This window comes from Megalobrama amblycephala, linkage group LG11, assembly GCF_018812025.1.
Source record: "Megalobrama amblycephala isolate DHTTF-2021 linkage group LG11, ASM1881202v1, whole genome shotgun sequence".
In the NCBI taxonomy this organism is placed as follows: Eukaryota; Metazoa; Chordata; class Actinopteri; order Cypriniformes; family Xenocyprididae; genus Megalobrama; species Megalobrama amblycephala.
In genome coordinates, this window is record NC_063054.1 from 3,006,369 (window position 1) to 3,021,599 (window position 15,231).

General features: G+C 35.0%; 1 protein-coding gene across 1 annotated transcript; it reads right to left on the reverse strand.

Moving 5' to 3' along the window:
- Window positions 1-3,066: 3,066 nt before the first annotated feature.
- On the reverse strand, window positions 3,067-9,891 carry psma8 (proteasome 20S subunit alpha 8). Its single transcript, XM_048208328.1, has 7 exons — window positions 9,687-9,891; window positions 8,838-8,964; window positions 6,459-6,583; window positions 4,016-4,138; window positions 3,810-3,929; window positions 3,635-3,697; window positions 3,067-3,487 (listed from the first exon to the last, which is right to left on the reverse strand). The coding sequence occupies exons 1-7, from the start codon at window positions 9,786-9,788 to the stop codon at window positions 3,392-3,394; spliced, it is 756 nt and encodes a 251-aa protein (XP_048064285.1). The 5' UTR covers window positions 9,789-9,891; the 3' UTR covers window positions 3,067-3,391.
- Between the last annotated feature and the right edge of the window lie 5,340 nt (window positions 9,892-15,231).

A 15,231-nucleotide genomic window follows, 5' to 3' on the forward strand; every position in this document is an offset into this window, starting at 1 on the left:
ATTTTATTAGGTTTAGTGACATGTTACAATGTTTACATGGTAGGCTACAATTTCTGGTAAGCTACACTTTTTTATTATTTTTATTCAATTATTATTATTTAATTATTATTGTGATTTGATTTAATATTGACTCATTTGGATAAATATTAGCTAGGCTACACAAGATAGGCATTAATTTTTCTCAAGAAAAAAACAACTCACCTAACTTAATGCTGTAAACATACAGAGAGCCCTATCAGCTGGCAGTATTATTTAAAAAATAATTTAAATATAATGCATTTTTTATTATAATAACAACTTTATTTAATGATATAAGTAAAAATATAATAAAGATGTAATACAGTACACATATCAGCCAAAACAGGTTCTGTGTGAGGGGCTGCTAGCTGACAGCGTTCGGTCATTTATGAGAGATTTACCTCAGACGAAGGTAAGTGTGAATACATAAATCCATTTTGAAAAACATGTTTACAAGAACATAACATTATACGTCGTTTGATGTTGTAATATTTTTTAATCTGTATTTCTAGCATGTCACATTTACAAGCACCAAAACGGTATTTATTGTTTGAATTTCGTAATAAAATTGACAGAATCTGAGAGCTGAGATTTTTTTCTATCATAAGTAACCTGCTCTGTCTAGTCTGTCGGTCTCTGTGTCCTCTTTACTTCGCGATTTTTCTGTGCGTGAGAAAATGGATGTGTGGCGTGAGAGCGTGTGAAAAGCGTCAATTGCGTGTGTCTCACATTTTATTGCATTTGTATTAGCTGTTTGAAGAGTAAAAAAAAAAAAAATCCGTGGGTCTTAACGCAATTACAATCGGCAAGTCGGTCGGACTAAAAGGGGAAAAAATAATTAATTGGGTCGGTCCTAAATTGACAGGGTCGGTCGGGTTATGGCAAACAAGAATATTTTTAAGGATGGCCTAGTAATGATTTGAAACTTAAGCTTGTGAACATATTAGCAACACAGCTAGTAATGACAGCGTTCGGTTTTATTGTTGTCATCAATTAATACACTTCTTAATTACATTATTACATTATGTTGTCAATAAATTACCTTTATCGGTAAGTTTTGGCCACTGCCTGACATCATCTACCCATGTTCCCTTTCACCAGACATTTTCTTTAATGAGCAGGATGAACTTTAATTGAAATGTCATTAGAGGGCACCGGCAAGTGTCACACCGTCACACTTCGCAGGCACGCAGTAATGGCGGCAGGCAAGATGGCGGCGCCCATAGAGTTCGCGGCGTTGCGCTCGTTGTCTTTTGACTTCCGGTTTGTATTTCCACAGCGATATTACATTTATGAATGAACTGCTCGTTTTAAAATCTTCCCGATCTACTGACTTGTTAAGACATCTGCTTTAAACATAACAATGCTCATGATAACTTTCATTAACTCTACAACAAGTAAATCCACTTAACCAACTAATTATTCTTTGACAGTGATGCCATAGAAATGTACAGAGCTAACGCAAAACGGAAGTTCAAAGACAATTTTATAAAGATGGCGGCGCGCTTGTTTCTCTGGTAAATAAGGTCTATAGTCTTTGCTTATATTAAACATTATTAAAGTCCCAGCTTTCAAATTACGTAATTTTTAAAGAAATTCGAACAATAAAAACCATTCTGTGGCTCTTTAATGTGTCGTGACAGATTACTGTAGCACCTCATCTTAAGCGGCTTGTGAACCGATCATCTCTTCCTACTAGTTCATCGCTAGTTTATGGCATCAAATAAACATGAATGAACATCAGAAGGAATGTTCTTTCAAACACGGAAAGACGTCAGTACACACCATTTTTCAAGTTCAAGTCCACCGAGGTTAATCTTCTGACTCCTGACTACTTTGTCGGACAAAATGGCGGATTTGGCGTTATGATTGGTTAGATCACTTGTCAATCAAACTCCTGACGAAGGGTCAATTCTTTTATTTCATGCAAATCTCATAGTTTATATCTCATATTTCTTACAAGGAAAGAAATTTGTGAGATATAGGCCTACGTTATCCTGTCTATCAGAATTGCAAGTTTATACCACGATTCTGACATTTTTCCCCTAGAATTGTGAAATAAACTCACAATTGTGAGTTATATCCTAAAGGCCGAACTGGGAATTATAAACACAAAAATGCAAGAAAAAAAGAATTGTGAAATAAAAATGTTATGTGCTATGTTTAAACGTTACAAATGTAAAATGTTTAAATAATATTTCATGCTGTAACTGCTATGAACTGAATATTATGTAGACTGTCTGTTACATATTCATGCTTTAATAGTAGACTAATCATCGCAGGTTTCATCAGTCCAGTCTGTAACTTGAAACAATAAACTTGCGTTTAGCTTCAAAAGGCGTTTTCAACGACGGTATTCTACAAAAATGAATAGATTTTTTTGCATTCCGATTCCAACATCCAAAGCCACGTTTTTCTCTTATTCTGCACATTTTCCTCCACTTGCTAACGCTATTTTTCTGCAAGAACAGCTGTGTCTCATTAATAAGTCTGTGTCCTCCGGAGGTCGCGTTTGAAGGCTGCATACGTCACAGATTGCAAAGAAAGAAGTTACAGTATTTTACACCTCATGAGAAATAAGTCAATTTTATTACGGTTACTTTTCTTTAATAAGATGTCCTTGATGACGTATGCAGCCTTTAAATGCTCCCTCCGGAGGACGCAGCCTCGGAAATGACACGCTGCACTAAACTCTTAAAGTGACAGCAGCCTAATATTCCTGCTGCTGTCCGTCATGTTAATCAAAGAACAAAAAAGACTATCCAGTGTTATTTTACATTTGATTAATTTCTGTATTTCTTACCTGAATAATACTCTGTTAGACCCACCTGAAAAACTCTCTTTATTCTATTGCATTTATTTGTGCTCTATTTTGCAATTTATTTATTTTATTACTGGCTTTTTTTACTTGTTTGCATATGTTGTCAATTATAGAAAGAAAATTGGTATCGGTAGGTCTCACACACACACACACACAAAAATGGAATCAGCCAAGAAAATTGCAATGGGCTCATCTCTAAAGACAACAGAAAGACATCAGTCCATTGGTACAAACCAAAAGAGTTTATTAGGAAGCATCAGTCAGAGCACATTCCCCCAGAATTCTCAGTGGTGGTAGAGAGCAGCTTTACAGAAGAGTGAAAACTGACCACAGGACTCGCTCGACAAATGACTCGCTCTGCAACTCCCAACCCTGAAAATGCTTTCGAAAAATATTTCCTGGAACAAAAACATATTCATGCATGCTGTGGGTTGAGAAGACTGAGAGGCTGTGCTGTTAACGGATGAGAGGCAGGAAGGGAGAGGGTACAGTGAGGGCCTGAGCCAAGTGCTTCTGCCCGTATAAACAAAACTACACATTCACACGGGCGATTTACGAAGACTTCTTCTGCTTTTTCTTCTCTGCCTCCTCCTCTTTCTCCTTCTCTATTTCGGCGACCAGCGTCTCGATCTCTTTGGACTCCAGAATCTGTGAAAGGAGAGGGGGGTGCAACAAATGTGTCACGTGACTGATTACTGAGACAGTTCCAACATTAAATTGATGACAAGAATGCTGCATCAAGACAACTCTAAACAGATGAATATACTGAAGAATATCATAAATCAAATGTACTACCTTTAGGGGCTGGTTTCTCCGGATCACGGCCAACTCGATGTTCTTGCCCCCGGATTGCACAACCTGTGCAGCACAGATCATATACAATTGCCTCAGCAAACATGTTACATCCTGTCAACTTCATGATATGAGAGTCTGTTTGGCACGCATGTAACTATGGTAACGTGGTGTTTACCTCTAGTAAGGCTTTGATGGCCAGTTTGATGGCATCATTATCACTCGCGATGGCTTCGTCTGTGTAGTTTTTCTCCAAAAACTCCCTCACCGTCTTCGCGCTGCGCCCGATAGCGTTCGCCTGACGGCACAGGAGAGAAGAGGGTCAATACGGCCGCAAAATGGGTCACATCTGAACACTGTGGAAACAAATCGCTCCCACTTTACCTTCCATGCATGGTATGTTCCAGAGGGGTCCGTCTGATATAGACGCGGAGTCCCGTCATAGTCGAAGCCAACGATGAGAGCCGAGATACCAAAGGGACGGCGTCCGTTGCTTTGAGTGTAGCGCTGTTGCACAAGAAAACACAATGAATACTGACAGCAAAATATCCAAAAGAGTGAGTTACTGTAACAGTGCAATTAAACTCTGTACATTCATTCTTTTCTTACCCTCTGGCTGCATGATTAATCAAACTGAAATCGTGATATGGCTTAGTGTGATTTTTGAAATGCAAAGGCTGTGATTTATAAATAAATATGTGCTTCAGAGTGAAGTGTGGCACTGTGTTCTTTTACATGGAAACACCTCAAACCAATGTTGTCAACAGAAGAAAAGCTTTAAGGACTTCCTGCCATTTTCTGTCAGAGCAAAAGCTTGATGGTTTAACGTTTAAAATGAAAAAATTAAAACATCCATGAATGTTAGTATTGTGATTTTACAGTTGTACAGTAAAATTAAATTATATTATTTTTCAAAAACACTTTATTTTAGTGAAATATTGCAATGGTAATAATTACTATTTTGTAAATATTTTATTTATATATTTATAAATACAATATAAATATTCATTTTACATAAAAAAATTAGTTTTGCATAAAATAATGCAATTATTATAATTATAATTGCATATAATAATAATAATAATAATAATAATAATAATATTATATTGATATATCATCGCACAATTTTGGGCCATGCACAATGTGCAGCCCTACAAACAAGAACAGCAAACCTGGAGTTAAAAAAAAAAAAAAAAAAAAAAAAAAAAAAAAAATCTCAATCACAATTTTTATCAGGATAAAAAATAGCATCTAAAAATAAAATGTTTCCTAAATCATGCGTGCATAAGCCCAATTTGGGCAGTAATTTTTTCTCATGAGGACATCTGTAAAAATAAACTTGCATGACACCTCAGTGATAAAACTCATGCATTCAGATGGTGATTTATGTATGGTGGAGGAGCGAGTTTTTCGCGGTCTGCTGTGAATAAAATGGCACATGCTTGGAATAATGAAAATAAATGTATATTTAATGTCATAATAATATCCTATTTACTATTTGATTATTTAAATCTCCTGATTAAAAATAGGAAGATAGAAACGCTATGTAGTTGAAATGGTTTTGTCTTGCATTTTATCTCAAATGATGTCATTTTAAAAATGGAGAATTTATCAGAAATAAGTCGATGTTATTGGGCTACATATTTTAAAATGGTTTTGCACACCTGTTGCTCCCAGAATAACTGCCCACTTGTGCTTTATTTCTCTTTGTCCTTTTTGTTCTTAACATCTTCCCGCCGCTGTGGTGGAGCGGTGATGAAATATTGTTCTTGTAAATACTTTCCAACATTTACGTAATAAATGTCTTTAAAATGTATGCAAATTACAGTGAAGCTCAACACGTATCATACGGTGCTCTGCAGTGGGCAAAAAGGATTTAAACAGTGAATTTTGCATTGATCTCTTCTTTTAAACTCAGAGATGTGGATTCGGACAGCAATTAAATTACACACACCCTTGGTGTTTGTCAAAAAAACTGTATGTAATTTGTCCAAGGATTTTTACCCGGGTGGTTAGAGAAAAACTCAGACATTCTGGATTCGGACGGCAATAAAATCACAGACGACTGTCTGTAAATGGTGAAAATACCTTACGTCCCCCCGAGAAGCAATTACCGTCTGAATAGGGCTGTAGTCTCAGCCTCAGACGTCACGCTCACAGATCGTTGGCTGAGCGTCTGATGCACAAGGCACGCAAAATAAGGAAACACTTAGTTTTAAAGTCATCATCTGATTGGTGAAGAAGAAAGCCTCAAAGAAGAACGCCATGAAGAAGAACACCATCGTGTTTACAACTGTGACAATGAATGCTTAACCAGGATCAACTAAACGCTGGATTTTCAAAAGAATGTGAACTTCGTGGCTCCAAAGTTCTTGACTGAATCATTTATTACGTGCACGCCAGTCTGTTAGTGTAGGGATGTCGACTTTACATTTTCACACCCCTAAACATGATGCAGAACACAAACTTTGATTGGTTGTGTTACATGTCGATCAAATGTCCTCATGGGCGGTCCTTGGCCAATGAAAGCTGTGATAGAGTCCAGATCTTCTGCTGTCTAGCTATACAAGACGAAGGAGCCGTAACTCTGTATGACTTTCGTTCTTCTGCAGAACACAAAAGAAGGTATTCTGAGAAAAAATGGTGTCCAAACGACATCAGACCCCGCTGGCTTTCACAAAAAACACTGAGGCATTTTTCAATCTTCTATTGTGTTCCACAGGAAGAAAGTCATACAGGTCTGAAACATCATAAGGGTGAGTAAATGACAGAAGTGTGAACTATCCCTTTAAATGGCCTGTATGTCAGCTGGAGTGAGGGACGTCACCTGTTTGAGTGTGGCGATATAGCGGGTGATGTACTCCACAGTAACCGGGTCCTCCACTGTGAGTCTGTGGCTCTGGCACTCTACTCTCGCTCTGTTGATGACAATCCTGGCATCTGCCGTCAGACCTGGACCACAGAAACAAACATTTAATCATGCTAAGAGCACCTGTAGCGTCCATATAATAAATAGAGATCCACCGATACATCGATTTACCGATATTTTCCCCGATGTTTAAGCATTTTACCATAATCGGATATCGTTTTTGTAATATCGGATTTACCGATAAACGCCACCATCTTGTGGGTGTTTTGAGAATTGCACAGAGTACAGCGCATCTGAGGGGAGACGAGACAACGGCATGCACAGGTAAAGTATACTTACCTGCTTTGCTGTAATTAGTAAACTTTACTTAAAGGTCCCGTTTTTCGTGGTTTTTTTGAAGCTTTGATTGTTTATAGTGTGCAATATAACGTGTTCAGGTTTCGCGTGTAAAAAAAACACAGTATTTTTCACATAATTTACTTATCTGTATACCGCTGTTTCCACTGTCATAAAAACTGGCTGATGACTTCCTTGTTCTATGAAGTCCCTCCTTCAGAAATACGTAACGAGTTCTGATTGTGCCAGCGGTTCCTGTGTTGTGATTCGACAGCAGCTTAGCGCATCTTGCCCGGAAAGGTCACGCCTCTTACCATAACGTGGAGATGCACGCGCTCAGAGTTATTGTAAACATTACTTCTTTAATTTTACCCTATCAATTTGAGCCGGAATCAGACCCGGTGATTGGACTGCGGGATGAAAATAACAGCGTTTCGACGACGTGGCGACAAACACACTCTACAAACGCAACTCTTGTGTATTCCTGTGGGCGGAGGTTAGTCAAAAAACTGTTTTAGTGACGTCATTAAAGAAGGAAGTAGAGGGATGTAGTCCAAACTGGCCGTTCGATGTAGGCGACTTCTGTTAAATAAAATATCTCGCTTGGCATTGAACTTTGAGCTTTAAAATTTTACAGATTTTATTTATACTCTAACAACAACATTACACACTAACTAAAGTTTGAAACATGGGATCACAAAGAATGGGACCTTTAACATTAATTGCACAAATTAGATGTGTTACATAAATGCCTGAAATATAGCTAGATTATGCAGCTTGTCTCTAAGAAATAGAGACCAGCTCACAGAGTCACATAAGATAATCCGTCAAGTCCTGTCCCAATAAAGATGTAACTTTGCATGAATTGAATAATACAGCTATGAATGAGCACATGTTGGAAATAAAAGCGCTGAATTTAATTCTCTCTCTGTTGTCTATGCTCATCATTAGTCTCGTGAAGTCGTCTGCATTTTGCTGTTCATTCAGCGGGTTGATGCTCGGCCACCGCATGTAACTTTTAACAAGATTCACTTGTTTAAAACACCATATAAACATTTAATATATAACCTTTAATTTGCTAATAAACATCCAAGTAAATGCAACTCTATGGACATTCATTATTTATTATCTCCGCGAGCGATCGCAGTTTGAGTATAGTTCTGTGTAAATGCAGAGATAAACGCGCTTTGTCAGCAGATATTTCATAATCTAGAACGACAAAAACATTATTAATAATTCTGATATAACATGCCAGTTGAGAAATGCAATAAAATACGATGTTTTGTTTGTTATATTCCAATATTCCAGATAATATTATTCAGTTATTTAACATTATCCAGTGAATTATTCTTCACTCTTTAGCCTATTAAACATCTAATAAATCTACTAAAACTGTAGTTTAAAATCAAGTTTACATTTCTGCAAAGTTGATATGTCTTTAATTTATTTTCTCCATTTGAAAACATTCTACATTTATTTTGCTTATTGTTAACATTAGTGTTGCTGCTCATGCTTTTTATAAATAAAATTATTTTTGTAATATGAAGATCAAAATTAACATGAAAGACTACTAATTTTCAACAAAAACAGTTTAGTAACAATGCACTTTTTATTTTATGCACTTTCAGACTCTGTTTATTGGTGTATAAATAAGATTTGTTTTGTTTCTATGCAAGGAGGGAGTGATTGTTATAAATAAAATGGTTTGTCCAGTTCAGTTCAGTGCTGTTGTAATCGTGCCAAAAACTGTAAATAAATATCGGTTCTGCATCAGTTATCGGGCACATAAACACAAATTATCGGTACTAAAAAAACATTAATATTGGTCGTTCACTAATTATAAACAACACCTATCAAGTCAAGTCAATGGATTTTAAATAATTATCTAGTGGCACCAATTGAAAGGGTTAAAACACAAAAAGTTAGTCACCATTCACTCTCAGTGCATCTTTTTCTATACAATGAAAGTGATGCAGATGAATGCAGATGAATGAATCTTACCTGCGAAGGCCATGCACACATGCTCATCAAGAGCACATATCTTCCGGACCGTCCTCTCCTCCTGAAGCTTTGCCACGGACTTCTTCTCAACACCCAGGACAACAATATCCTTCCCCCTGATTCCAACCTGAGATGTATAAAAATATTTCACAGTTAGTTCAAAACCCAAATTTGAATATCTCTATAATACTGGTATCATTTAGACAATAAAATAATTCAGTGTGAATGCACAACTTATTTTCATTATATCCTAAACTATGGGCACAGCGCCATCTACCGGAAATCTGGCCGTCTTGAGAATGAAACTACATGAATCATGCAGCTACAGCAGACGAGAAATAAATCGTAATACCAAAAAATAAACGATTAAAATAGCATCAAGTTATTTAGGGATCCTTTAACAGTCGTGAAGTTTAAAATGCATCTAGTAAATCCAGTTTCTGGAGCTGTAACTTCAATGATTAGTCGGCAAAAATGTTAAAACCCATATTATTTTATGATTTTTTAGTATTAGTGTACTAGTGTAATATTTGAAATGCATTTACATACACATGTGATCAAAACAAAGCGAATAAAATAATATATCTATCTATTAATATATGTTTAATGTCAGGATAGCTAATGCTAATATTAGCCGCAACATGCAAGTCACGCTTAGCTGTAACACATCAATAAAAAGATACTAAATAAGCGAACACCCTAGCTACTTCAAAACACTCTCACTCAATCGCAGTGTTTACTCCTTTATTCAGCACTCGTCTGCTAGAATCATCTATCAGCACATTTTGAGAGTATATTCGTGTAGCCGTTAGCCACGGCGCTACCGCTGCGGCTCAAATAAACACTCACCGCTGTGGAGCCCTTCTTTACTGCTTCCTGAGCGTATTCCACCTGGAACAGGTGACCGTCGGGAGAGAAAACTGTTATAGCTCTGTCATATCTAGCTGCCATTTCTGCACACTAGACACAAAAGCACGAATTAGGGTGAAATAGTTGCCTCTGACTTTCGACTCGCAGCACAGGAGGTTTCGAAATTGATTTGCGCATGCGCAACACCAGCGCGCATTGAATGACGGGACTTGTAATCCTTTTTTGTATAAATTATTAGATTTCTATTAACGTTTATTTATTTATTTATTTATTTAAAGATGTGTTTTGTAAAACTACACACATGTACTTATATTTAGTGTACAGTAGCAATAAACTGTATTTTCTCCATGGAATGTGTACAAAATTTGTAAAATTATTTTTTTTTAAGGGGGAATGGCTGAAATAAGACATTTCTATATCAGGACGCTGGCATTCTCCTGCAAATTAACAGATTATATATTTACATTTCAAAGAAAAAGTCAATATGTTTGAATTTCTGTTTCTTTGCTTTGCATTATGTAAAAAATACAAATATTATATTTGAGTTGTGCCAACTTAAAATTCTGAAGACATTTCAGAAGTCTAGATATTTTTTTCAACATATGTTTATTATTATTATAATAATAATATATTGTGTAAACTATATATATATATATATATATATATATATATATATATATATATATATATATATATATATATATATATATATATATATATGTTTATTATTTATTAAAATATATACAGTAATAATAATTTATTGTGTGTGTGTGTATATATATATATATATATATACAATAAATTATTATTACTGTATATATTTAATAAATACAATAAATTATTATTACTATTGTATTATATATATGTACACACAGTAATAATAATTCATTGTGTAAACAGAATATATATATATATATATATATATATATATATATATACACAAACAATAAATTAATAAATTATATATATGTATATATATATATATATACACACACACACAGTAATAATTCATTGTGTAAACAGTATATATATATATATATATATATATATATACACACAATAAATTAATAAATAATATATATATATATATATATATATATATATGTACACACAGTAATAATTCATTGTGTAAACAGTATATATATATATATATATATATATATATATATATATATATATATATTATTATTACTATTTATTGTATTATATATATGTACACACAGTAATAATAATTCATTGTGTAAACAGAATATATATACACACACACAATAAATTAATAAATTATATATATATATGTACACACAGTAATAATTCATTGTGTAAACAGTATATATATATATATATATATATATATATATATATATATATAAATTATTATTACTATTTATTGTATTATATATATGTACACACAGTAATAATAATTCATTGTGTAAACAGAATATATATATACACACACAATAAATTAATAAATTATATATATATGTACACAGTAATAATAATTGTGTAAACAGTATATATATATATATACACACACAATAAATTAATAAATTATATATATATATATATATATATGTACACACAGTAATAATTCATTGTGTAAACAGTATATATATATATATATATATATATATATATATATATATATATATATATATATATATATATATATATATTATTATTACTATTTATTGTATTATATATATGTACACACAGTAATAATAATTCATTGTGTAAACAGAATATATATACACACACACACACAATAAATTAATAAATTATATATATATATATATATATATATATATATATATATATATATATATATATATATATATATGTACACAGTATTAATTAATTGTGTAAACAGTATATATATATATATATATATATATATATATATGTACAATAAATTATTATAACTATTTATTCTATTTTTATCAATGAAATGCTACCGTTTACTTAATATAAACTACTATTCTGCAGGGATTTAAGTGTTTTTAATTTTTCAAATAAAAAGTCAATATATTTGAATTTCTTTTTATTTGTTCTGCTTTATGTAAACAATTTGAATATTATATTGTCTTTTAAATACATATTTGCACAGTGCCAGCTTAAACAAATTTTAAAGACATTTTAAAGAAGCATAGACATTTTATTTTAGATTTTATTTTTGCCAAAAGAAGCTTAAAAATCTGATCGAGACGATATGTTGTCATGTCCAGTCCAGAGCTGTTCAGTCAGTCGATTTAACTGTGATATCATACAAGTCCTCAGCAGTTTTGAACAAATGAAGACAAGTTGAGAAGTACCTCTACAAGCATCTACCAACACTTTCATGCTTCTACTTCAAAGGCCATTTTGGTGCCACCAAACCTCTCATCAATGCTTCATCAAGAGCACGGTAAACCTGCAGAGAACAGGCCACAAGTCTCCCGTACCTTATTAAAAATGTCCTTTTAATTAAATTCAACAAATAAGAATACATTAAACTAAATATGATGCATCCGGGAATAGAGGGGTTTGTGTTCCGAGACCATGGAGCAGTGTTCAAAGAGACAGAAATGCCCACCCACCAGTATTCCTTAGCTGTGTATTCCCTCAAACCAAGCTAATGAGGACCTTCTGTAGTGCGCACAACCTCAGCATTTCTTACGGGAGTCACCTGTGTGGGACACAAGAGCTCTCTGAGCAAGTGTGACCCAGCTAATAACATATTAGCACTGTTCTGAAGTAAACCAGGTTGCGGGAGCTATAAACATATGGAAAAGTGCACTGGTGTGTGTCTGTTCAGGAAGATTTTTCTTATGTTTTCTGGGTGTTGTGTTACTAATAGGGCCCGATGATTTCCGCGATGCAGAATCGTGGAATCCAGTCATGAATATGGAATTTACTGTATAATGCGGAATGTCACTGAATCTGTCAAATTTTTTATAAATATATATATATATATATATATATATATATGTGTAAAAAAATAGGTCAGTACACTTCAATCAAATCACTATTTAGACTAGTATCTGAGAATATTAAACTGCAAAAAGACTATTTAAACATGAATCTTGCATGTTCTGTGTCTGTGTGAATGAATTTCCCATACACACACTGAAGCATGCAGTGCCGCACAAGCTCATGGTGTTTTCAGCCTCTGCCGCCTCACTATATGAGGACACGAATGCATGAACTTAATCTCCAGAGCCGCTCCGAGAGTCACTTCATGAGCATTTTACCGTTTCATTTGAGAAAAACTACCGTTATATCATAAACACAGAGAAACTCAAAGGTCTTCACAGCAACCTGTCAAAATAAAAGTTTGGTTTAACTTGAAGAAATTGTGACAGAAATATATTAGGCTTACTTTTCTACAGTAGAATTTATCTGTCTTAATGTAATAATAATAATAACCCATAATAATAATAATAATATATATATATATTATTATTAAAACTTTAAGGGATAATCACAATTTTTCTTCCATGTTTTAATTTTAAACTTTTAATAAACTGTTAAATTGTATGTTTCATTATTTAACTTAATTAGACATGCTTTTTGATTACAAAAAATAATAATAATTTAACCATTAAAATGGAGTCCAAAAAAAATTAAAATGGGGGAAAAATGAAATTTGGAAAAAAATAAAATGGAATTTGAGAAAAAATAAAATGGCTTTCATAGGGCCCTATTACTGCACTCTAAAAAATCTTGGGTTATTTTTTCTACCCAAATCTTGGGGTGAGAATTTTTGGTAGGTAATTTTTTCATTGTTTGCGTAGTTTTTGTGTTACCCAGATCCTGGATCAGACGTAACAACCCAGTGCTTGGGTAGTTTTGTGTTACCCAGATCCTGGGTCAGACGTAACAACCCAGTGCTTGGGTAGTTTTGTGTTACCCAGATCCTGGGTCAGACGTAACAACCCAGTGTTTGGGTAGTTTTTGTGTTACCCAGCTCCTGGGTCAGACGTAACATTCCAGTGTTTGGGCAGTTTTTGTGTTACCCAGATCCTGGGTCAGATGTAACAATCCAGTGTTTGAGCAGTTTTTGTGTTACCCAGATCCTGGGTCAGACGTAACAATCCAGTGTTTGGGCAGTTTTTGTGTTACCCAGATCCTGGGTCAGATGTAACAATCCAGTGTTTGAGCAGTTTTTGTGTTACCCAGTTCCTGGGTCAGACGTAACAATCCAGTGTTTGGATAGTTTTTGTGTTACCCAGCTCCTGGGTCAGACATAACAACCCAGTGTTTGGGTAGTTTTTTGTGTTACCCAGATCCTGGGTCAGACGTAACATTCCAGTGTTTGGGCAGTTTTTGTGTTACCCAGATCCTGGGTCAGACGTAACATTCCAGTGTTTGGGCAGTTTTTGTGTTACCCAGATCCTGGGTCAGACGTCACAATCCAGTGTTTGGGCAGTTTTTGTGTTACTCAGATCCTGGGTCAGACGTAACAACCCAGTGTTTGGGTAGTTTTTGTGTTACCCAGATCTGGGTCAGATGTAACAATCCAGTGTTTGGGCAGTTTTTGTGTTACCCAGATCCTGGGTCAGACGTAACATTCCAGTGTTTGGGTAGTTTTGTGTTACCCAGATCCTGGGTCAGATGTAACAATCCAGTGTTTGAGCAGTTTTTGTGTTACCCAGATCCTGGGTCAGACGTAACAATCCAGTGTTTGGGCAGTTTTTGTGTTACCCAGATCCTGGGTCAGATGTAACAATCCAGTGTTTGAGCAGTTTTTGTGTTACCCAGTTCCTGGGTCAGACGTAACAATCCAGTGTTTGGGCAGTTTTTGTGTTACCCAGATCCTGGGTCAGACGTAACAATCCAGTGTTTGGGCAGTTTTTGTGTTACCCAGATCCTGGGTCAGACGTAACAATCCAGTGTTTGGGTAGTTTTTGTGTTACCCAGATCCTGGATCAGATGTAACAGCTCAGTGTTTGGATAGTTTTTGTGTTACCCAGATCCTGGGTCAGACATAACAACCCAGTGTTTGGGTAGTTTTTTGTGTTACCCAGATCCTGGGTCAGACGTAACATTCCAGTGTTTGGGCAGTTTTTGTGTTACCCAGATCCTGGGTCAGATGTAACAATCCAGTGTTTGAGCAGTTTTTGTGTTACCCAGTTCCTGGGTCAGACGTAACAATCCAGTGTTTGGATAGTTTTTGTGTTACCCAGCTCCTGGGTCAGACATAACAACCCAGTGTTTGGGTAGTTTTTTGTGTTACCCAGATCCTGGGTCAGACGTAACATTCCAGTGTTTGGGCAGTTTTTGTGTTACCCAGATCCTGGGTCAGACGTAACATTCCAGTGTTTGGGCAGTTTTTGTGTTACCCAGATCCTGGGTCAGACGTCACAATCCAGTGTTTGGGCAGTTTTTGTGTTACTCAGATCCTGGGTCAGACGTAACAACCCAGTGTTTGGGTAGTTTTTGTGTTACCCAGATCTGGGTCAGATGTAACAATCCAGTGTTTGGGCAGTTTTTGTGTTACCCAGATCCTGGGTCAGACGTAACATTCCAGTGTTTGGGTAGTTTTGTG